The sequence below is a fragment of the Podarcis cretensis genome (genome assembly GCF_951804945.1).
Source record: "Podarcis cretensis genome assembly, chromosome: 3".
In the NCBI taxonomy this organism is placed as follows: domain Eukaryota; kingdom Metazoa; phylum Chordata; class Lepidosauria; order Squamata; family Lacertidae; genus Podarcis; species Podarcis cretensis.
The window spans coordinates 46,066,911-46,092,411 of NC_137172.1; the positions used below are offsets into that span (position 1 = coordinate 46,066,911).

General features: G+C 44.7%; 1 protein-coding gene and 1 long non-coding RNA gene across 2 annotated transcripts in view; one reads left to right on the forward strand and one right to left on the reverse strand.

The window, feature by feature from the left end:
* FMN2 (formin 2) overlaps positions 1-25,501 on the reverse strand; it is a 180,324-nt gene that overhangs the window by 136,737 nt on the left and 18,086 nt on the right. Inside the window, exons 2-4 of the mRNA XM_079969431.1 lie at positions 24,045-24,211; positions 12,723-12,870; positions 2,264-2,325 (exon numbers count right to left, since the gene is read on the reverse strand). Coding sequence (XP_079825557.1) covers positions 2,264-2,325; positions 12,723-12,870; positions 24,045-24,211 — 377 coding nt within the window. The remainder of the gene's footprint in view (positions 1-2,263; positions 2,326-12,722; positions 12,871-24,044; positions 24,212-25,501) is intronic.
* On the forward strand, positions 18,226-23,215 carry LOC307212374. Its single transcript, XR_013836980.1, has 2 exons — positions 18,226-18,438; positions 23,059-23,215. It is a non-coding gene; the product is annotated as an uncharacterized lncRNA (long non-coding RNA).

The following is a 25,501-nucleotide window of genomic DNA, read 5'->3' on the forward strand; positions in this document are numbered from 1 at the left end:
TGCTGTGAACCCCTTCATCGTAGGTTCAGGTTGTATATATAGTAGCACCTTGGCTTACGTTACCCTCAGGTAATGTAAAATTCGGGTTGTGAAAGCAGCAAACCCGTAGGTATTTTACCGGGTTTTGCCATGCACAGAAGCAGTCCTCTGGTTGCGAAAACCTTGGGATCCGGCCGGACCTCCGGAACAGATCCAGTCCGCAACAGGAAGTACCACTCTATGTGTAAATGACCCATATCATAAAGACACCACAGTCTCTGCTTTGCCTCATTTCCAAAGGGAAACACAAACCATGGTTAATGTGCATGGAACACCTGGAATCTCACACCACTCAGAGATTGGGGTGGCATGCAACACCTGTAAAGAAAGCTTTCTTTGCTGCTTATGGGAGCTCTCCCCTACCTTCCCCTTACAGCTTAAGGGAAAATTTCATTGGGCCTGTGTCAGGTGAGAAAATGGTTTAAAAGCCTTCTTCACACGCTGTGGTCCTAAATAAATTCCCCTCCCCTCCAATTTGATCTCCATGTGCCCCATTTAGCATCACATCTAGTTAGGTAATTCTAAATGTACAATGGAGAAGCAGGCATGTCATCTCCTGAATAAGTTAGTGTACAATCTTGGTACTATAATAGGACAGCAGTAGGAACAAGATACTTTTTAATGTTCTTATATATGTTGGAAGCTGCCCAGAGTGCCTGGGGCAACCAAGTCAGATGGGTGGGGTACAAATAAATTATTACTGTTGTTGTTGTTGTTGTTGTTGATTACCAAACTCTTCCTATAACTTACAGCAGATTGAACTGAAAAGGACAGGACAGAACGTCTCTCTGACCATACAAAGAAAATACCTCACTGCATGTACAGGGAGCACACACAAACAGAAAGTGGATCGCAGCAGCAAGCCATACTTAACAGTTTGAATGCATACTATTTGTACTTTCAAGACACAAATAAAGACACAAGCTTTTTCAGCTGGCTGATAAGTGTTACAACAGTATGCATGTGAGCCAGGTCTATGCAGAGCTTATCTGAGACCCAGGGCGGGAGTCTTGTCCATGAGACATACCACCGTGACACCACTGCCTACTATGATCTGACACTACATGTTAGTACTCATTAGTCCCGATTTTACTATTGAAGGCTTGCAGTGCATAAGGACAGGCACAGGCATTTTGCCCATTTAGTCAGCTGGGAGGCACTGCCTTGGCATGACAGTGTAGGTCTGGTAGGCCTCCTCAACCAGCTTAGCTCTCTGAGGCCTGGAGCAAATGTGTCCGGCTCCCCCCTCACTGTGTGGGCCTGATGTGAGCTGTGCATTTTGAGATTGTATGCATGTCTGTATAAGGCTGAGGCTGCAGGCTAGTGACCTGTCTATATATTACCTGGGTTAGGAGTTGCTCCATGGAGCTAGACAGGCGAGGGGAGGCTCTAGTGAAACTATTCTGGCTCTGTACCTGTCCCACACATAGGTGACCTCCTACTGAAATCTCTTAAGCAAAAACAGTTCCTGAAGGAAGAGCAGTAAGAAGGAAGAGTCAGGTGCCTCTTTTTAGAGTTTGCAGCTAAGTGTATGGCACAAAGAACACTTTCTCACTTTCATGCTTGAGAAAGATGCTCACGTCTAGTGAGAGAAAAAATGTACCCTGCTTGGGGTTGGGATGGATGATGTCATGCAATATCACTAACAAATGTTTCAGATTGCCAGTAGGTACCATCAGAGGCTATTGTTGCAGCGACTGAAAACTGTGGAGTTGCTGGGCCAGGGGGTAATTTCAAAGCCTGCAATAAGATGACCACATATATCCATTTAAGAATGACCAGATTAGGATGGGCATTGTGGTTTTTTTGGTTGTTTTGGTGCCGGAGAGTCCTAGAGTGGATTGGCAGAGATATGTTATATATTTTCCTCAGCACTGCTGGCAATATAGAATATGCAAGAAAAGCATCACTTTCTGAGCACCACTGAGATTCGTTGAAAATGAACAGAGGAGCAATGTACCACTTTTGTCTTACATTCTACTTCTTGGGGTGGCAGATCATCACCATTTTCATATCACTTCACATCTCCTCAAATACAGTGCGTATTTCTAACTGAGGCAGCTCACACATACAGCTGAGAGTAATCAAGGGCTCAATAACCTAAAGTTTTCATCTATGAAGGATGCACATATGTGAATTGGACAAGTGTTAAGATTAATTCATAGCATGATCTTATTTGTCATTAGGTTCAAACCACAGGTTTATTCTCCTACCAAGAACTTACCTGTACCTGTCGAACATCTTCTGTATGTTCTGTCTCTCTTGCCACAGTGGCAGTTTCACTTCCTAGACGGGAAAGTAAATATTCAGAATTACTTTCACTGTTAGAAGCAACTACACTCTAACTTGTGAAATGCTCTTCCCAGGGAGGCTTGCCTAGTACCTTCATTACCTATCTTTAGGCACAAGTCAAAAATATCTCTTCAACCAGTCATTCAAGTGATTAACATTCTATAGCTTTTTTAATGTCTTTGTGTAAGGGCATAATCGCCTAAAATAACTGACGTGGACCTGAGTGAAAACTATCTACAGTATCCCCCTGCTGGCCCAGGGTGAGAACTTCAGTACGTAACACCCCTCCCCACCGAGATAAGGCGTTAGTTACAATCGTAATGGTTTCCTTATATACAACACTACACGTAATGGTTCAATTAGGCACAAAAGCATATCGGTTACATTTCCCATACTTAGACCAACAGTGATACATGTCCAACAACATAGTCCTTTAAATAAGTTGGGCGCTTGGGAACTCTGCCAGACCGCCGGGGACTGGTAGCCAAGTTTGGGGGGCCACACAATTCTTGCTGAGGCAGTGGTGCGACCCTAGGTGGCATTGAAACCAAATCCCCTGGTTCCACTGCTGTGGGTGGAGCCTCCGCAAGTGGAGTGGTCTGAGTCTGTGGTAAGTCTGGCAGACCCTCTGAAGCGGCTTGGTTCGGCTCCACACTGGCAGTTTGCGAGGGAGGTGTATGTGGAGCCTCGCCATCTGTAAGTGTCTCTTCTGGAGCCACAAGCGCAGTTGGGGGCACCACGGTAGTGTCCAAGTCCCCAACCCTGCGCCTAAGCTGGTCTATGTGCCGGCGCCACAAGCATCCGTCTTTGAGTGCCACCTGGTACGAGCGAGGTCCAGTGACTCCCACTACTGTGGCTGGCACCTAAGGAATGTCCCCCACATAGTTCCGGGCAAAGACCTGGTTTCCTGGAACAAATGACCGTGGCGCGTTGGCACTGCCTGGGGGTTCGGCCACGGCAAAGTCCGGGTGCAGGCGGTTGAGCGGTGACCTGAGGTGGCGGCCCATAAGCAGTTCAGCAGGACTCCGCCTTGTGGCCGCATGAGGGGTGATGTGTTGCATGAACAAGTATTCGGCGACCCGCTTGTGCCAGTCTTCCCGGTCCAGGCGCGCCAGTGCCTCTTTTGCCGAGCGCACCATTCTCTCCGCTTGCCCGTTGCTGGATGGATGAAAGGGTGCCGTTAGGGCATGGCGGATGCCCAGTCCCAAAAGATACCGCTCAAAAGTGCCTGACGTGAACTGCGGTCCGTTGTCGGAGACAAGGACATCAGGACACCCATGCGTCGCAAACAGGCCTTGCAGCACCCGGATGACAGCCTCGGTAGTGGTGGAGGGCATCAGGGCCACCTCCAGCCATTTGGAATAGGCGTCCACCACTACCATAAAGGTCCGGCCGTGAAAGGGGCCAGCCAGATCGATGTGCACCCTCGACCAGGGTGTCTGGCGTCTCCCAGGTGTGTCCCTTAGCTGCTGGTGATGCAGGCCTCAACTCTTGGCACGCTTGACAGGCGGACACCCAGGCAGTGATGGCATCGTCCATGTTAGGCCACCAGACGTAACACCGAGCCAACGCCTTCATTTTGACAATTCCCGGGTGGCCAACGTGCAGAGCCTCCAGGACGCGCTGATGGAGTCCCTGGGGAATCACGACGCGGTCTCCCCACAGCAGACAGCTGCGATGAGCCGAGAGTTCATGTTGTCTGGTTGCGAAGGGCTGGAACTCCGATGCAAAAGGCCCTTGTGGCCACCCCCTCCACACCCAGTTGAGCACCCGGCTGATGGTGCGATCCTGGGCAGATGCGGAGGCCACAGTGGCAGTCGATACAGGCGCTGCCAGAAGATCCTCAATCAGGAGGAGCGATGAAGCTGGAGCCAGGTCTTCCACAAACGCTGGAAGAGGGCAACGGCTGAGGGCACCAGCATGGCCCATCGATTTCCCCGGGCGATGGACGAGCCGGTAGTGGTAGGCAGCCAGGAAAACAGTCCATCGCAGCATGTGTGGCAAGAGGACCGGTGGAGTTGGACGATCACCGGCGAGGAGGCCCAGGAGCGGCTTGTGGTCAGTGATGAGGTCAAAAGTCCTGCCATAGAGGTATTCATGGAACCTCTTCACTCCAGCCACAAGTGCCAGTGCCTCCTTGCCAAGCTGGCTGTAATTCCGTTCCATCGGAGATAGCGTCCTGGAAAAGTAGGCGAGCGGTGCTGATGAAAGGAGAGCCTTGACCGCGTTGAAGGCCGCCGTCTCCTGATGACCCCAGGACCAAGGCGTCTTTGTGCTGAGGAGTTGGTGAAGAGGCTCAGCCACCATGGCTTTGTGGGGCAGAAACATGTTATAAAAGTTCAGCAGCCCCAGGAATGCCTGTAACTCCGTCTTGTTCTTTGGGATGGGGGCCTGCTGAATAGCGCGGGTCTTGGATGTGGTCGGGTGAAGGCCAGAGGCGTCGATAAGATAGCCCAGGAACTCTACCTGTGGAACGGCGATCTGGCACTTCTCCCTCTTTACCTTGAGCCCGGCCTCTTGGAACCTGGTCAGCACGGCACGGAGGAGCTCGAACAGCTGCTGGTGTGAGTCTGCAGACACCAAGACGTCATCAAAATATGGTACCACGCCCGGAAGCCCTTGCAGGAGACGCTCCATAAGGCTTTGGAAGATGCCAGGAGCCACACTCACCCCGAACTGCAACCAGCGGCAACGGAATGCCCCTCGGTGGGTGACGATCGTCTGGGCTTCAGCAATGGCATCATCGACGGGCAGTTGTTGATAGGCTTGGACAAGGTCCAGCTTAGCGAAGACCTTACCCTCACCCAGGGAATGCAGCAGGTGTGCGTGCTGCTGAAGTGCCTTGTTGATCGTGCACTTGTAGTCAGTGCAGATTCTCACCAACCCGTCTGGCTTGACAGGCGTGATGATGGGGGTTTCCCACTTGGCGTGGTCAACCGGCTCCAAAACTCCTTGGGCGAACAGCTTGTCCAGTTGTTCATCCACCTTAGCCTTGAGAGCAAAGGGAACCTGGCGTGGCTTTAGCTTGATGGGGGTGACTTGTGGATCAAGGCTAAAGGAGATGGGCGTACCTGTATATTGCCCCAAAGTGCCGTCAAAAACCTCGGCAAAGTCTTTGACCAGACCCTCAGTCTCTGCGTTAGAGATGCAGTTGATGCCGGTGACTTCCAAGCCGAGGGCATCAAACCAGTCTAGCCCTAGGAGGCTTGGCCGCTGACCTTCGACCACCACCAACCGGAGCAGGCCCGAAAAATCCTTGAAGGCGATCTGGAACCGGCCAACGCCTACCACAGGAATGTCGTTTCCCTGGTCGTCTCTCAGGTGTACGTGGTGAGAGTCGAGTTGCCTTTTGGACACTCTGGGTACCAGTCTTTTGATGGTGCTCCAAGACACGATGGACAGGGCAGACCCGGTGTCGATCTCCATGTCACATGGAGCTCCTTCAATGAGCACCGTGATGTTCAGCTTGCGTCGCGTAGGTGAGTCGGTTTGGCCAATCGTAGTTCCAGACGGACAGCGGCAGTTGGTGAGAGCGAAACAGCTTTCCTTGGCAGACTGGAGTGAAGACTTGGAGTTGTGAGTTGGTGAAGGGGGGGTGTCAGATGGAGCCGATCGGCAGACCTTAGCGATGTGGCCCCTTCTGGAACACTTCCTACAGATGGCGTCTATGAATCGACACTTGGCACGGGAATGGTTCCCTCCACAGCTGCACATTCCGGTTGGCCCTTGGGCTTCTGTTGGAACTTCCTGCGCTCCCGCTTTGTCTGGTGCACATCATCGTCTTCACTGGAGGATGCCTTATCACTGCTGGCCTCTTCATGATGCATTGGAATTGGCTTCCTAGCAAGACGCGGGCTGCTGGACTTGCGGATCTCCTGGGCGGAGCGTTCAGCAGCTTCTGAGGCCACAGCCTCCTCAATGGCTTTCTGTAGTGTGAGGTCTGGCTTGGCGAGGAGACGCCGTTGCAGATGGATGTCCCGGACCCCGCAGACGATTCGATCCATCAGGGCATCATCTAAGTCTCGGAACTCGCAGTGCATTACAGCCTGTTGCAGGGCGGTGGTGTAGTTGTTGATTGACTCCCCCTCTGCCTGGTTCCGGTGATAGAACGCATGGCGGGCAGCAATCTTGGACGGCTTTGGTGCGTAGTGGTTTCGGAGCTTCTCTTGGATCGTCTCCCACGGTGTTGCCTGGACTGCTTCAGGCACAACCAATGCTTGGGCCGTCTCAAACACCTCAGGCCCACAGAGGCTGAGGAATAGGCCCCGCTTACGCTCCTGTGATACTTGCGTCAGCTCGTTGGCTTGGAGGTAGCAGTCGAACCGAGTGAGGTAGGAGTCCCATGATTCAGAGGCTGGCACAAACGGTGGTAGAGGCACAAGTGAAGCCATGATTCCGATGCCGGCATGAAGGGCGATGGATGAAACACCGTGCTCTAGCCAGAACAGTCAGCTCTGAATTGGTTCTGTTCAGTGATTTCGCTCAGTGATTCAGCTCAGTGATTCAGCTCTGCTCAGAGGTGGCTGCATCTGGCTGTGCTCTGATGTCCATCGATCCCATCCTCGTCGCCAGTGTTAAGTTGTGGGCGAACATAGCAGACGACACAGCAATTTCTCCAGAGTAGCTCTTTATTTGTACGCTGGCAGAACTGAACAGCAAACAGCTCAGCCGGCCTGCTTTTATAGGCAGCCGGCTGTCAACATTGTAGCAACAACAACCCAGGGTTTCCCGCCTAAAACAACTGACGTGGACCTGAGTGAAAACTATCTACAGTATCCCCCTGCTGGCCCAGGGTGAGAACTTCAGTACATAACATCAGATATATAACATTATATCATTAGTATATATAAAATCAAACAATAATTAAATTACCTCCTAGAAACAAGTCAAGATCAAATCAAATTGTTTTTGTTTTATTATATATTTTGCGTTCTCATTTTGTAGTTTTCTGGGGTTTTAAAAAAATATACTGTATTTTTCGCCCCATAGGGCGCACCGGCCCATAGGGCGCACCTAGTTTTTTGGGGGGGGAATAAAGAAAAAAAATTTATTCCCCCCCAGGCGCGGGGCTGGGGCGGGGGAAGCCCAAGCTTCCCCCGACCCCAGCCCCCAGAACAGGCTGCTATCCGCAAGCCTTGGGAACTCCCGCGGAGCTCCCAAGGCTTGCGGAGAGCTTCCTGATGCCTGGAGAGCGAGAGGGGTCTGTGCGCACCAACGCCTCTCGCTCTCCAGGCTTCAGCAAAAGCCTGCATTCTTCCCATAGGACGCACACACATTTCCCCTTCATTTTTGGAGGGGAAAAAGTGCTTCTTATGGGGCGAAAAATATGGTAATTTTATTAATCTAGATTTTCAAGATGGCCTATAAAAGAGAACCACAAAACAAATATAAAACAGACCAGAAACATCAAAAACAAAAGCAATTATCGTTACAACAGTAAAAATACAAAAAGCAGTAGATATAAAATCAGTTAAAATCCTGGGCAATCTTTTTTTTGGGGGGGGGGAATGTCTAAAACGTGGCTCCCTGTTGTGAACTGCCCTAGGATCTTCATATGAAGGGTGGTAAACAAATTGTTGCTGTTGCTGTTGTTGTTACTGTTACTACTATCAATAATATGCATCTTGAGCAACAACAAACAAACTTGAAAACTATCTGAAAATCTAGATTTTATCCCACTGCAGTTTAAAGTAGAAATTGTATATCAGAAGCATACAATTTTATTGTTTGAGGAGTGTATTCCTCCATTTGTGTCTGTCTCTGGGTGGAAGGCCACAGCAATGTAACAAGTGGTGGTTTGTTTAAAACCTTTGCATGGCAGCACTGTGTGGACAGCTTGACACCTGTGGCCTTTTGTCTGGTGAGTCAAGTAGTACCAGACTACCCTGCTGTCCAGACTGGAACTGCAGGTATTTGACAACATAGCTGAAGACTACAGGTGACTATCTCTCCATGTGACCAAAGGTGCTATGGAGAACTTTTTATAACAGCTATATGCCACAACTGAAGGGAGCTATGCTCCAGTGGTAGAGTATATGCTATGCAGCAAGAAGATCTTGGGTATGAGCCAACTTTTTTTAAAAAAATAATAATAATCAGGTAGCAGAACTGAGGAAGACCTCTGCCTGTTGCCCTGAAGAGCTGGTGCCCACACAGTTCTAGATAAACCAGTGGTTTGACTCAGAACAAGGCAGTTTCACATGTGACATTTTCACCATGATCATCATCATCAGACTTTAATCCCACTACTAAATAAAGACAATGCAAAAATGCAATCCACATCTAAATCAAAATTCATTATTGTATCTAAAACAATGCATTGCAGCAAAGCCATTTCCGAACTTGAGAGGAGAGAGGGTTGCGGGCCACCCCCTCCCACACACGTGGGGGCTGGCCTTCTGCCCCCGCGAGAACAAGGGAATCCCCGGGCATGCCTGCGACCCTGCCCGCCAATCGGCGGGTGGGGGAGGCGTGGCCTAGCCCATTTAAGGCCAGGCGTGCCCGGGGACCGCCCTCTTTGCCCCAATCCAGCTGACCGGTTTGTATTTCCTTCCCTGTGTTCTTCTCCCTGGTCTATTGGCAGGGGTAATTGTTATGCAAGTGAAGGGGGGAAGGAAGCGCCATCACCTTCCCCCAAGGAAAAGGGTAGTCCGGTAGAGGACTCCGGGAGGCGTTGCCTTGTCCGGAATCTAGGGAGGTAAGGGCCTCTGGCATGCCCCCGAGCGGTGACACCTGTGGGATCCTAGTTGGTGTACTTCAGCAGGACTCCCACGGCTTGTGGGTAGTCGATAGGAGCCAATGCCTAAGGCCAATACCTTTCAATTCCTGTAATCAATAAAGTTGTGGCCTTTTATGCCCATTAACCTTAAATAATGTGTCCGGTGTCTTCATTTCACATGGGGGGAGGGGATTTGCCACGCAAACTGTGACAATGTCAGTAATTCAGGAGAGACTCACCCCTCAAATGCTTGGGTAAAAATACCCCATCTGCTTCCATTTTTCCAAAGCAACTGCCATTGATGGGCTTGTAGCCCAGGACTTCTGGACTCAAGTATAATGTCCCCACACCAAACACTTGGGCCATGTGAATTTTGGCAATAAGTAGGAGTACCTTTGTTTCTCTATGATTTATTGTTGATTCTTAGGTCAGCAGTCTCTCCTAAGTCTTTGTAAAATCTTGCTATCCTATTTCCATCTGTTTTTCCTCACCTAAGCAGATGTTTTCACATTGGATTATTAAATAATATTTTGCATGCCTTATACTTTCTGATTTTTATATTTCACATAGGTCAGGCCAGTTTACTTTTTCAAAAGCTGTTTAAAGTGCCACTGCTTTGGTTGAAAGGGTGAATACTAATTGGTTTCCCAGGATACAGAATGCAATTGGCATTTGTGATACAGCAGCCAACAGGCAGGCATACAGCTATATTAAAGATGCTTGAAATCTCTCCTGCTTAGTATAATTTTATACCATGATCAGATTGCATTACTTAGAAATATGTCCCATGGATTTTAATAGGACCTCTTTTTACTAAAATCATCTGTCATCTGTGACGTCACAAAAGCTCTGACAATGGCTGGAGGTGGGTGAAGTGAAAGCTCACAGAGCTGACAGAAGTTTCTATCGCAAGCATGCACATCATCTAAACTTGAGCAACATCTTCTCTCCTTTAATGCACTTGCACATACATGCTTGCAATTAAAGTATTTTTACTGATGCAAAATCAAATTGCTACTGTTGAAATGGAAACCTTATAAACTTAAGATATAATCCCAGTGGCAAAATGTACATACAAATGTACCTTTGTATACACTTTAGAAACATGCCTTGAAAAACAAGTAATGGAACAACAAAGTAGGAAACAGTAGAACAAGGAAGTAAGAAACCTCTGTATAGTAATATTTTGCATTAAGATGTTTAATTTTCCATTAGCATTTCTGGGTGGAATCCAGCTTGTTTTGCTCTGATGATGGAAAGCATCCATTAGCAGAAAACGAAGGGAGGCATTTGTTACTGCAACCTTCCATCTCTCCCAAAATAAGTTTTGAGCAGATCTGAAGGGGGCTGTTTGGGAGAGAAATTGCCTCCTTCCTTGTTCTAATGAGAAATGCCCTCTGCTAGCAGAGCGACACCAGCTGAATTCCACCCCCAGGACTGATATTTTTGAATAGGTTACAATGATTATCTGACTTGTTATCATATTTCATTTATTCTCATTTACATACAGCATAACTTTCCTGTTAAATTCATTATATAAATTCATTATATAGCCCATTACTTACCCTGTTCATCTTCTATTAGCATGCATGTAAAAAACCGTTCACAAAATTACTTTCACTTAGGAGCAATTTCATTAACTCACATCAGTTTGGACAATAAAAGCCAATACCAAATTGTTTCATCTTTGTTTTAAATGTGCAGTACAATCAAGAGCCAAAGTATTTGGGTGACCTGCTAAAAATCAAAACATGACATCACACAGGCTGCTGATTTAATATCATTTCTGCTCATAGCTTTGTGGGGAAATTGTACATAAGTATATCCAACAGATATTGGATAGCTTTTAGGGTTTGGATCCAGGGATTCAGTTAGAAAATCCCATTCAGTGCGATAATTGAAATTATGAAGATTTTGGAATGCAGAAAACAAAAAAACAAAGAGGAGGCCATCAAATCTAGCACGTGAGGAGGCCACTTTAACTAAATTGTATAATTTGGTATATAAATAATTGGTTTTGATAATTGTATTAATTGAATAAAAGTGGCATTGTTATAATGAAGCTGTTATTGGAATGGTATTGGAAAATCAATAAAAATATTTATTAAAAAAAGGGAAAGAACATTCCATTCAGTGCTAATTGTGGAGCGGCATGATCAACAATAGGCATACCCTTAATTCAGATACAACCTTTCTCCAAGAACTGTTTGAAAACAGCTTTACTTTTTCCATATTATATTTGGAACTCATACTTCAGTGCATTCACATTGGTGCACTGCCACCTGGGAAATGTTGGGATAGGAAGGTAAGCACTTTGCCTAGACAGCCATTAGATATCCCTGCCTGCCCATGCACATCATGTGCTACAACACCTTGCTTGGTTACTGGTTCTGCTCCATTTTGACATGGAGACAAAAATAAAGGAGGAGGCAGCAGCTGCAGTGGTAGCATCTATGGCAATCTCATCTACTAGATGGTTGGTAGCTGCTACCTGAGAAGAAGCCCTGTCATTTGTTGTCATTGGTACTTCACAACGCTAAAGTAGATGACAGAATGATTATGCACCTCCTGCCTGGTGTTCAGAAAGCAGAATAAATCCCATGGACACTGAGAAATCATCTATTCTTTTGGAGCTTCAAATGTAACAATTGGAAATAATTTTTGAGGTTATTTGTAAAAAGATATACTGGATTTTCCCCTTTTTGCAGCTTTCGATGTTTGCTAGCCACCTTGAGAATTTGGATTAGAAATACATTGAATAAAATATGGGCTAGAAATATATGAAATAAAATCTCTAATGAAAAATTGTTAACGGATACCAAGAGAAGCTGCTGAATCATAGTTAGACGGGACTCTGACAGTCATCTAGTCTAACTGCCTGCAAGAAGGAATCTCAACTAGATCATACATTACAGATGGCCATCCAACTGCTGCTTAAAAACCTCCAAGGAAGGAGAGCCCACCACCTCTTGTGGGAGTCTGTTCCACTGCCAAACAACTCTTATTCTCAGAAAGTTCTTCTTGATGTTTAGTTGGAATCTCCTTTTTTTCTAACTTGAATACTGAACCTTCTTCTTCCCATCTTCTTCCCCAGATACAGGCGTACTTATTGAGTGAAAATTTGGGTTTTGGAGAGTTTTAAGACTAAACTCATGCTGAGACTTTGAGAAGGGAGAAACTACTAGAGAGTCACAGTGGCTCATGTCATCTCATGTTACAGACCTGTAGTTCGATAAAACAAAATGCCATTTTTCATCATTTCATCAAAATCTTTTCTGAATGTACACTCCTGTCACAGAATAAAACTCAGCTTTAAAATAAAAAAAAAAAATCATTTATTTATTTATTAGATTGGATATGAAGGTGCAAGGCTTCCATGAATGGAAGCCCTCTTCTGTGCACAGAAGAGCTTTTTCTGACATGGTACAAGATCCTTGCATGAAAAACTAAACAAAACTGAAATTCACATGAGTGCATAAAATCTTGTGTGGTCTCTTCAACTATTACTTGAAACGTGTGCTACCGTAAGGCGTTGCACATCACACTTTTGTTAGCTCTTGCACAGGTTTATGGGAAAGCACTACTACTAAATTTTTACAGCTACCATGTTTCTGGATCTAAACCAATGATTCCAAGTTAAGTAATACATTCTATTTGCACTTTCAGGCCTTACCTGTTTCTGCATGTTTCACTCTCTGTCCTTCATCTGGAGGCTTTGGAGGGGGCCACACTGATGGAATTCTCCTTGGAAATCTTCCTTCAATGTAATCTGATGAGTGTGTGGGTTGGTTGACTGCAGCCCAAGTATAAAGCTGATCTTGCTGTAATTATTTACAAAATAAAAATAAATATCACATCTCTTCAAGTTCCAAAGATATTGCCTCCAATGCCTACTTAGTTACCCAGTGCTACATCAGTACTTTCTTTGATCTCATGAAATTTTCAGTTATTGGGGTTTTTTAAAGGTATACCTGAAATTCTTGGTTCAGAGTTAGAAGCAATAGAAAACCCATAGCGATATTTGTCCAAGTACAAATATTTCAGGGCAATACCTCTGAACTAGGTATCTCCAGATAATCCTAAAATGCATTCCAAAACAGACCCCTTAAAGGAATGAAAACATTTTGTGAGCCTGTGGTACAAGGATGTGCTGTGTAATAAAGAGGTTATTTATTGATGTTTAAAAGAAAAGGATAGAGGCAGTGCACCCTGAAATCTCAGCAATAATTTAGCAATAATTTGGCCTTTGACCCAATAAGAGATTTTTTTCTGGGTGGGAAAAATCCCAAATCCCAAATCCCAAATAAAACAATTACCATCTATGTAACACTATTAACGTGGGACGCAGGTGGCGCTGTGGGTTAAAGCCTCAGCGCCTAGGACTTGCCGATCGAAAGGTCGGCGGTTCGAATCCCTGCGGCGGGGTGCGCTCCCGCTGCTCGGTCCCAGCGCCTGCCAACCTAGCAGTTCGAAAGCACCTCCGGGTGCAAGTAGATAAATAGGGACCGCTTACCAGCGGGAAGGTAAACGGCGTTTCCGTGTGCAGCTCTGGCTCGCCAGAGCAGCGATGTCACGCTGGCCACGTGACCCGGAAGTGTCTAAGGACAGTGCTGGCCCCTGGCCTCTTAAGTGAGATGGGCGCACAACCCCAGAGTCTGTCAAGACTGGCCCGTATGGGCAGGGGTACCTTTACCTTTACCTTTTAACACTATTAACAAAACAACTAAAAAATAAGACAAACATCACAGTTACACCAAAAATAGTATTATAAATGTTTCTGCATGCTATTATGATTGATGAACAGATGACAGGGTGAAATACACATTTTGAAAGGAAAAACCATATGAATCAAGGAAGCTTAATTAAACTAAGGCTGGAACTAGACCCATCAAAAAAGCGATTCAGTTAAACGGGCTGCAAACTTCAAAAAGGGAAATCCCATTGGCGAAAGACGGGACTCCACAGCGCCATACGGTGTTAGAGCATTATAACACATATAAAGCATTTTTTCTTTACCAATGTAGTTGAGTCCTTAAGTCAGACCAATGACATGTCTATCTCAATACTACATACTCTGACTGACATTGGGTCTCTAGTGTTTCAGAGAGAGTACTGGAGATGCTGGAGATTGAACCTGAGACTTTCTCCATGCAAAGCAGATACTCTACCACTGAGCTATGGCACTTCCTCATGAGTAAGACAGACCACACAAGCTTTACTTAATGCCCCATATCAAATACCTGGCATTGCCAAGACCAGTAACTACCATAATTTATTTGTAATGGTGGTCAAGCAAGTTGGGGGTGGTGACCCTTTGTGTGTGGAAATTAAAAAGACAGGGACAGACAGCTTGACTTATAGCCAACTGAAAATTAGAAACATTTAATGACAGCATACCATGATGGGTAAAGGGACCCCTGGCCATTAGGTCCAGTCATGGCAGACTCTGGGGTTGCGGCGCTCATCTTGCTTTACTGGCCGAGGGAGACGGCGTTTGTCCGCAGACAGATTCTGGGTCATGTGGCCAGCACGACTAAGCCGCTTCTGGCGAACCAGAGCAGTGCACGGAAACGTCGTTTACCTTCCCGCTAGAGCGGTAACTATTTATCTACTTGCACTTTGATGTGCTTTCAAACTGCTAGGTTGGCAGGAGCAGGGACCGAGCAACGGGAGCTCACACCGTCGCGGGGATTCGAACCGCCGACCTTCTGATCGGCAAGTCCTAGGCTCTGTGGTTTAATCCACAGCGCCATCCACGTCCCTCCATGATGGGTATATAGCTGAATTAAATGTCAACTTGGGCAACCAGGTTAGCCCTGTGCCTTTCATTATCTCAGCTTCAGTTTTCCCTTGGATAAAATAAGAGTAATGGTGATTTGCCTCATAGGGTTATTACAAGGAAAACATTTAATTCTAGTGTTATTAGCACCATCAACAGGGGAAGGGATGGAATGTTGCTTTAGACAATTTTGTCTCTAGTGTTCTAAAGTGCAGTGGGATTTAATGCAGATGGCTGCATTTAGCAATGTTGAGTTATATTGTTAGCGAAATGATACAGGGATAAATGAAGCAAACTATTGAATAACAGTGCATTTTCAACACCAACAGTATCCTCAGTCATAAAATGATAGCATTCAGTTTTCAGAGAAAACCCTCTTACATTACATCAAGGCAAAAAATTATATGTTCAATTGTAAATGAAGAGTGAATGAAATTCAAGCAAGGTCTAGCTAAATTTAAATTGGGGGATTTTATAAACCTGGTTTTAGAGGTTCAACGAGTCTACCATCTCTAATCTCCTTGCACTCTAAAATGAAGAGGAGCATTTGCACATATATATCTACAGACTACAGGTTTACGTATTTTTACACCACACACTAAACTTTCTAAAACAAAACAGTTTGCATGGCTGTGGAAGGTTGAGAATAAATAAAGACACCAAATCTTAGTATAACAGTACTGACTGCAATATTAACAATAAGAATTCTTATGGCAAACCAGCTTGTTTGAAAAGTGCACAAGGCAGTAAAGTTTTCTATATTGTTGGCTCCACTGTGCTTTCATCTCATTTGCTAAATACAAATTTTACTCAGCATATGTCTTTTGCAGTCCAGGATGACAAGCCCTTCTCTTACCATAGACAAATTATTGGATATGTAAGAAGTGTCCAGTTTTCCCCAGTTAATAATCTGCCCACTAATGAAACAAACCAGATGATTTTTTTAAAAAGGCATGGTAGCTTTACAACCTATCTGCCTGGTATGTATATATATATATATATATATATATATATATATATATAGCTATCAACAAAATAAGGATGCATGCGTACATATACTCTTACACAGCAATTCTGGCTGGCTCTTTAAAACTGCAGAGGTACCCTACATGGGTGAGGCAAGCTACTTGCCTGCAGAAGCCGAAGGTACCGTTCCAGATCTGAATCAGGAATAGTACCATATTTCTTTTCATTACATCTAATCAAACAGCCTCAGTTATCCATCAAATATATTTCCATGCCAGCTTACAAAATAGTTGATTCTCACCTAGCCATCGATAAAAATTCAGTTGCTGCATTGTTAACAGTTAGGTTCACATGGTACTTACTGCCAGGAACAAGTGTACATGACCTCCAAGCCGAATTCAGGGAGTGTCATTATCTTGTTTGTATCTTTACTGACGTAGACAGACTAATCTCATGAATAAATGAGTAGCCATTGAAGTCTTACAGCGCATATAAGCAGCAAAGTCATTGCAACTCAATGCAATGCTGGTGCCTCTTCACAATGCCACGCACAGGTTTGGGAAGAAAGACCCAAAGGTAAAGCAGTCTGCCCTGAAAGGGTTAACATGCGATAGAAATAGCACTGAGATCAATTCACACAGACCTGCCCAAACTGGTTATAAGGATGTTAGAAGGAGCCTTAGTCAGCAGTACTGAATTAGCTGGGGAAAACAGAAAACTACATAGAGGCTACACTGAACATAAATGACAGGATATAAGGAGGAGAGATTGCTATTAATGCTTCAAGTTTGCTTTCTTCTAATCAACTAAAAATTATGCCAAAAATTGCTGCGTACATTAGCTCTATTTTGATTATTCTCCAGCAAAACTACTGCAGGGGGAGCAGCTACACTACTTCAACACATATTTCATAGAATCATAGAATCTTAGAGTTGGAAGGGACCTCAAGGGTCATCTAGTCCAACCCGCTGCAATGCCGGAATCTTAGCTAAAGCATCCATGACAGATGGCCAGCCAACCTCTATTTAAAAACCTCCAAGGAAGGAGAGTCCACCACCTCTCGTAGGAGTCTGTTACACTCCTGAACAGTTCTTACTGTCAGAATGTTTTTCCAAATGTTTAGTCGGAATCTCCTTTCTTGCAACTTAAAGCCATTGGTTTGAGTCCTACCCTTCAGGGCAGGAGAAAACAAGCGTGCTCCCTCTTTCATGTGACAGCCCTTAAGATATTTGAAGATGGCTATCCTATCTCCTCTCAGTCCCCTCTTGTCCAGGCTAAACACACCCAGCTCCTTCAACCGTTCCTCATAAGGCTTAGTTTCCAGACCCGTGATCATCTTGGTTGCCCTCCCCTGCACATGTTCCAGCTTGTCAACATCCTTCTTAAATTGATCTGGACACTATACTTCTGTTAAAGCATTTTAGAAAGCACTGGATTCAGAAGAAAAGGCGATACATCAGGACCAGTCCTGTGATAGAGTAAGGCAACCACATCAGGTAGCAGACACTGCTTCTGCTACTACTTCAATTTATATCCCACCCTTCCTCCTGAGAAGCCCAGGGTAGCAATGATAAAACATTTTTTAAAAGTGCAAAAACAGTTAAAACCGTTATCTTAAGCAGTGATCTCCAAGTTGCCAAGAACAGTTCCTTTCAGCAAAAGCCCAGATAATCAGGCATGCTTTTAGATTACTCATGACAGACACACCTCACTCTAGAGGGCATTCCACCAGGGGCGCCATCTCCTAGGGGCTGAGCCCTTTTGGTGTGCTACCCCCCCCCCCACCCCCAGAAAAAAATATTTTTGCAGATCGCAATATTAAGTCTGCTTCCCTCTCCCAGACACATGAATTCCTAGTCTGCTGATAGATCAGTGCAAGTTGGTTCCACCTAATCCAGAATCCTTTTTCCTGCTGAAATGCTTCTTCTTTGGAAGCCCAACAAGCAGGGCATGCCCACATTCCCCTGCTATTTCCCCCACAGCACCTGACATTAAGACTGCCTCTAAACTTGAGATTTTGCCTCTGCATCATGACTCAAATATTTATACGCTTCTTTTTCTCCATAAGTGTACTTATTCCTATTGCCTATGACCACCACCGCCATCCTGTAGCAGCGAATGCATCCCATGTTAATTGTACACATTGCATGACAAAATGTTTCAAAATATTGTTGAACACTGTGTGCGTTCACCGCACAAGCAGCTCCCCTTTCCCCACTCACAACTCAGTTCTGGTCTGTGACAAACTTGCTATCAAGGTAAAACTTTTCCTCAATGGCCTGCAGTGGTGCTAGGGTCAGTTAGGAGCACTAACTCTCAAACTGCCCCTCAGAGGCATGTAGCGGAGCTGGGGGGGGAACTGTCACTGCTGCCATGGCAACCTGAGGCCTCCTTTGAGCACACACACTATGGCAGCCGCACAGGGACAGCAAGGCCCCCTTCTTGCACACATAAGCCACGTCAGGCCATTTGTGGCTGAGGCCCCTCCATTTCACATGCGTGTTCAGGCCCCTCTCCTGGGGGATGATGGGAGTTGAATTAGAGAAGAAGGGCACCATGATGGTGGGGAAGGGAAGGAACTCTCATGCCTCCACAGCCCTCATCCACAGGCTGCATGAAATCCAGCGGGCATCCTGGGATGAAGGTAAAGCCCAGGGCGCCTTCAAAGAAATCATGGCTGTCTCGCTTAAAATGGGGCACTTGGAAGGTATGAACTGTTAGTCTGGACAGTTTCAGTATATACAATGGGATGGTGTGCCATCTTATCCTTTGCCTGTCAATGAAGTGACAAATAATCTGATAATATAAATTTCCAAGGCATGGCTTGCCTAAAATATCAAGAATACTGGATAATAATACGAGGCAGCTTCGTTTGTTCCTAATGTGATGAACCAGCCCCATGTATACTTGGGGTGCAATAATTGCTGGGGATCATAGCATGCTATTTCTATGGTATATAAACTTTGTGGTTCTTACCCTTGGGGAAATAATCCATTTTATTTCAAAATATGAAATGGATATCTACAGCCTGAAATAGAATAGTATTCGACACCTGCCAAATCCACATCATTGAATATTGAGGAGTTTGTTTTTAAGATGGTATCTAACACCTCAACAAATTTCATTTATGAACCAGTATTACTGCAAAAGTGGTAGATGCCTATATTAATTGTTAGTAGAAGTTTCTAAGATACAAATATATTGGGAGAGGGCACTTATAGGAGTGAATTCCACAACTTTTAATAATCACAAAATTCAATGTTGCTGCAAAATGGAAAAATAAGAATCCTTCTAATATCTTCAGACATGCACAAGTATGGCTTTTAGCTGAAAACTGCATTCATGAGCATACTCAGCAATGCCATTTTCAGTTTGGAGTCAGATGATTTCCTGTCTTAGGAGCTCTGGGTGGGTGGAAAAAACATTACGATTTTAAATGCCTGAAAAAATCCATTGTTTGCAAGGCGACTCTGTGGCAAGAAAGGGCAAGCACTGATCATCAAAAACAAACAGCAACATCTAGATCAGCAGGGGATCAACAGCATGGCAACTGGAAACAGGGTGCCAACTCTCTGGAGCCCTGGGAGCACCCACAAAATTCCCCATGAAGGGGCTGGGCACCCACAATTTTTGATGCCAGGGTGATGCACATTGCATGGCACCCACGGTCATGGGGCTAAGTCAGCACTCCTGACTGGAAAGCCTCATTATGCGGTTCCATCTAAAAATTCCTACCAGTTTTCATAGATTATATATACCTCACCTTAAAAGGAAGAGGAATGTGCCATAAGATAAAATGTGGGGTGGGACTGAACTATTAAATCCCATCGGCAAAAGTCATACACAAGGACTTCAGCTTGTGTAGTGCGGCTTTCCTCTCTCTCCTCCTTCCTGTGAATCACCTGTGCTCTTGCAATTGGTCCCGGCGCCTTGGGAGAACCCTTCGAACAGCACACAGGGAGGAGGAGAGAGGATTGTTTCACCTGACAAGCAAGGATGAACCTTGCTTGTCTGACTGATGAAAGGATCAGAAGAGTACAACACTGAACTCCATCCATACCTTTGAAAAGATCAAGAAGCAACCAGCCATCATACTATCATCTATGAATATATCATTTCAGAGCATCCAGAACACAAAAATATAATTACAGTAAGAAGCACACACCAAACTGAATAAAGAAACCAGCACTATAAATCTGCAAAGTCAGTGTTCTCAAAGTAAAAGTGTTGAGCACTGCAGAATAAAGATACATTTGGATCTTCAAATTCTTAGATGTTCAACAATCACAGTATCATAGAGGACCAAGTGGATCATCTAGAACAGGAATCCCCCAACTCGGCCCCCCAGCTGTTTTGGGACTACAAGTCTCATCATCCCTAGCTAACAGGACCAGTGGTCAGGGACGATAGGAATTGTAGTCCCAAAACATCTGGAGGGCCGAGTTGGGGGATGCCTGATCTAGAACATGTTATACTTAAAAGCAGGGTTGTCCAACTAGCAGAAAGCCCATAAGCATTTCTTTATCTGTATCTGTGGCTGGATCAAGACACGTCAAATAAGCTATTCAGTTAAACACGTTGCAAACTCATAAAGGGAAATCAGGTATAGAAAGACTGGACTCCGCAGCGCCATTTGGTGTCACAGTGTTATATTGCATATACAACGCATATAAAACTTTTCCTTTACCAATCTAGCCAATTCCTGGAACTGGAACTATATTTTGGACTGGCTCTGCTAGTGTGTTTGCACTGCACTGATCTTGTTGAAACCTTCTTGCCTCTCCCCAGCCCTCCCAATAAGCATACAGTCTTTTACCCTTAAGGTATGGTGAAAGCTTTGTCGTGCAGGATAGGATCAAATAGAGCAACTGAAGATGGCTAGGCTGGTATGTTCCTCCTCCTATGTATTAGATGGGACTTTCAAAGACAGTCATAACACAACCAATGTGTAAGGCCCCCTTTTCATACAGAAGTCCTTAATTTCCTTAGTCAAGAAGACAGGGCTCATTACCTAAATTACAAGTTCATAAGATTACTGTTCTAGCCAACAGCCATGACAAACCAGTATTAGGCAATAGTATTAATAAAATAATACAGAACATGCATCCTTGATATAAAAATCCATAATATAAAAAAGACTTTGCCAAGTTATTGATCATTAAAACAGTTTCCCTTATGCATCTCGGCCAGCTCCAATTCTAATATTATTTTACCTTTTTAAAATCCAATTTGGCAACATCCATGATGTAAGTAAGAGAGGGAAGTTACAGAGACACCAACAAACTCAAATCCAGCTTGATTTGAGATTAAATTTCTAAAATCAAAATTTATAGTGATTTTACCTAACTCCGTTTTTCTGACCTACCCCTCACCCCCCACTAGTGCATAGAGGGCCACTCTCTGTGTTACAAAGTTATTAGTGCCACTCAAAAGAAGCCAAACCATTTCTGCCAGGGCGTGTCTGCTTGCTCATGTGAAAAAAGGCTTCAGAAATCGATCTCTTGGATCTCTGTATAAGAGGGAGGCTAAGAGATAATGGTGGGATGCAGGTGGCGCTGTGGTCTAAACCACAGAGCCTAGGGCTTGCCGATCAGAAGGTTGGCAGTTCGAACCCCCGCAATAGGGTGAGCTCCCGTTGTTCGGTCCCAGCTCCTGCCCACCTAGCAGTTCGAAAGCACATCAAGTGCAAGTAGATAAATAGGTACTGCTATGGCGGGAAGGTAAACGGTGTTTCCATGCGTTGTTCTGGTTCTCCATGCTGGCCACATGACCCGGAAGCTGTTTGCAGACAAACGCCGGCTCCCTCGGCTTACAGAGAGAGATGAGCGCACAACCCCAGAGTCGTCCGCGACTGGACCTAACAGTCAGAGGTACCTTTACCTTTATCTTTTAAGAGATAATGAGTGATGTCTTCTACCTGGGGTTGATCACAAATACAAAGTCTGTTTGCGTATGGGACCTTGTTGTAGCAGCCATCCAAGATGGCAGTGGGCATCACTTGGAAATGCAGCTCAATAAAGCTATTTCTTAAGGAATCTAGTGAAATGCTCTGTTCTCAAGAATGGATAGCAAAGGGAAACGTGGTGTTTCTAATTAGGTATCGGTCCCTTCTGGGTTCTATTCAGAAGATCCAATCCCTTAGTTGACACTTATTCAAGGACAAAGCAGCGCTCAGTTCTGGAAAATAATAATACTCTAAAACATATTGACAAGCTGATTTCCAGAATTGGTTATCACCCAATTCCATGTAGCACAGCTCAGGAAAATGCTCAATAGGCATAGCAGCAATTTTTAAAAATATATTCTAACTGAGCACAGTCCGCTCTTGCTTTAACTGTTGACCAGCTGGATTCTGTATGAAGAGCTGCTAATACAGTATTCCTGATGGCAAAGAGTATAGCTTCCGAAAAAATATTTTGCAATGTTTCCCAAACTTTCATGGAGTTCAAATCAGAGCCCCAGATTTCAACACCATGGAGCATTTGATAAAGCACTTTACTACCAAATATATTTAGAGCAGGTTCAATCAGCTGCCCTCCTTTATTGTAATAGAACTTCAAGTGTGCCTCTAAAGTTTTGGGTGCTTTGACTTTCAATGCCTCCACATGACACTTCCAAGAGAGGGTTTCATGAAAGAGTACACTCAGGTATTTACATGAGAATGGTTGCTGATCTAAGCATCATTTATACCTAGAACTGTGTTCGCCAAAAACCACAATCTTGATTGCTCTTGGAGTAATTTATAGATAGATTTTTCTGTATACAGTATGTGGCGAACAACTCCAAGAGATTTTTGAGAGACAATCATGAAAGAGAGAGTACTAAATCATCTGCCTACAACAATATTAAGACCTTCTGTTCCTAATTACTGGAGAGGGGGAGTTTGCATTGCCTAAATATGGCACCAAATCATTAATATAAAAGCTAAAAAGAGTGGGAGCCAGAATGCAACCTTGCTTCAAAGTTTCTCCCACAGTCTGCCCCAATTAATAGAGTTGATTGCCCCAGTTGGAGCAACTGCAGAGGGTCCCTTGCTACCTTTAGGCTTATACTTGGAAAATATTTTTCTAACCTCACATAATACACAAAAGCCTGAAAGTTTTAGGATTTGTATTCAAACACAATTTATATATTCTACACAGGAGTGCTATAGACATATGTAAGGGTCAATACACATATTTGAGCACACACAGGTCACACTCCCGCTTTTCTGATAAGAGAGGAAGCGAAGCCTTCTCTTCCTATTCCCCTTCTCCATGCCTAGGGAGGACATGTCTAAGCAAGCTCCAAGATTAGAGCACATGTTTGAAGCTATCTTTCTGTACTTTCTACCCAAAAGTATTCTGCCTGTGTTCTTGCTGTTGCTTGGATAAATGTAGGAAGAAGACCTTTGAATCTGTAAGTAAAGAACTTTAAATTTACTTAGCAGTGTGTGGTCTGTTCATTGAATGAGGGGTAGAAAACAGGGGGGGGATGCTGTATGCAAACTAAACAAGATATGAAAAGGTTTAACAGCTTATATTCCCATTTTATACTGCTGCTTGTCTTTTGTGAGTTTAAACTCTGCTTCTAGGGGCTCTCTCCTGCTGGATCTGTAATGGTTTACGTTGACATATTAAGACTGTAATTCACACCAAATGGCTGGCAGTGGTGGGGTTTAATAGAGCATAGTCACTGCTGCATCCACTGCCCCCAACACTTGCACTGGCCAGGATGAAAAATGATGGGCAGGGCAGGAAAAATGGCCTATTTGACCCACCAAATCCTGTACTGGGCCCACTGTCACCATGTGATGGCATCAAGATTAGCCCAGGATCCAGTGAACCCTATGCTAGCCCCCTTCCTGTCCCATTTTGGAGGTTTCTGCTGACTACTACTATTTGTGTAGGAACACTGGGAGAAGCACATTGGGGTCTCCTTGGAGGAAGGCCTCTCCCCCATCAGCCATGGACTTTCCCTGTCACTGGAGACCAACAAAGCCTGGCAGGGCTAGGTTGAACTACATATCCAGCTCATCCAGATCTCTTCCAGCAAGGCAGATCAGGGATTTAGTTTGCACCAGTATTTATTTTAAGCATTTATATACTACTTTTCTTCTTGTGCTAAAAGGACAAGCTTCCTTGGAGTGAGAGTTCCAGAGCCAGGGTGCCACAAGGGGAAATGGGCCACACCCAATCCTGCCACAGAGGGTCAAGCCATTGTGAACTATCATTAAAGTCTCTGATAGATATTTCCAAGAATGTGACTTACATCAAAAGTTGGTGCACTTTGTTGTGTGTTCTGGCTACATGGCTCTCTGAAGCAATCGCTGAAGGGGAGCAGCAGACCCATTGCAATGATCCAAGAGCAAAGCTTCTCTGCTTCTTCTTGAGGTGCATTGTCCTGCTGGCTGGATAGCTTTTCCAGCAGAGTTCGACCTGCAAAAATCAATGTTAAATGTTAAATAAATGGTAACAATCCAACAACCCATTTGAACAGAACAACCATTTTAGTGGTTGGAAGTCACAATCAAAGTGAAGGCAAAAAGATGCTTCCTTGCAAAAGCATTACTCCAACCAGTGTACACCCTTCAGCTTGGCAGGGCAGCTTCTATAAACTGGTTCTCAGGTGCCTCTTAGAAATATAGCAGGTTCAGGGAACCACCCAGAAGGCCAATTGGATGCTCTGTGGAAGGACCTTGGCTTGGTCACAATGGCCATGGTGGCATGGCAGCATAGAGGAAGAAGGGAAGTTTCTGTTTTGCTGCTTTAAAAAGGCACTCAATCATTTGCTCTCCTCTTGACACAACATGTTAATAAATCTTGCTATTATATACTAGAGCTGAGGCTCCAGTACTTTGGCCACCTCATGAGGAGAGAAGACTCCCTGGAAAAGACCCTGATGCTGGGAAAGATGGAGGGCACAAGGAGAAGGGGACGACAGAGGACAAGATGGTTGGACAGTGTTCTCGAAGCTACAAACATGAGTTTGACCAAACTGCGGGAGGCAGTGGAAGACAGGAGTGCCTGGCGTGCTCTGGTCCATGGGGTCACAAAGAGTCAGACACGACTAAACAACAACAACATTATATATTAGCTGTTATTGTTTCATAGTGTACTAAATTTTTATTAACCATTCTGGAATCTCAAAAGTGAACAATGCTTTACCTCTAGATCAGTGAGACATTAAAATACACCAGGGTTGCTGATTCACAGATTTTCCACCAAATTTTGCCTTCAAGAGAATGGAGGGACCATGGCCTGGAGTGAAATATTTAGTGTGGGGAGAATACTCCTTAAATTGTCTGTGCCAATTTGCAGAATCAATGTACCGTCCTGCATGGTTTACCAAGCACAAACTGATCTACGGAAGCAAAGAAAACCATACCATCATGGCAATTTTACATCCACCATTTTGGATTCCAAAACATGTTCCAAACATGGCTACCTACCTGAATCTACAAACGTGCAGGAACACTCTGGGGGCAAGGTGGATATACTTGTGAAAATGCTGGGAAGGTTTCGCACAGTCCTAGTTTCAACCTTTATAGGGCTTTATGTCAATAAAGGCAGCCCTGAGATTGCTGGATGAAATAATGTTTTAACTAAAAATATTTTTTGAATATTTTAACTGTTTCAGAACACTTAAAAAATATGGATGTGTTTACCACAGGAGTGAGGTAAATCGTAGTCTTACCTCTGAAGAGGTAGCTCTTTTGAACATTAGGT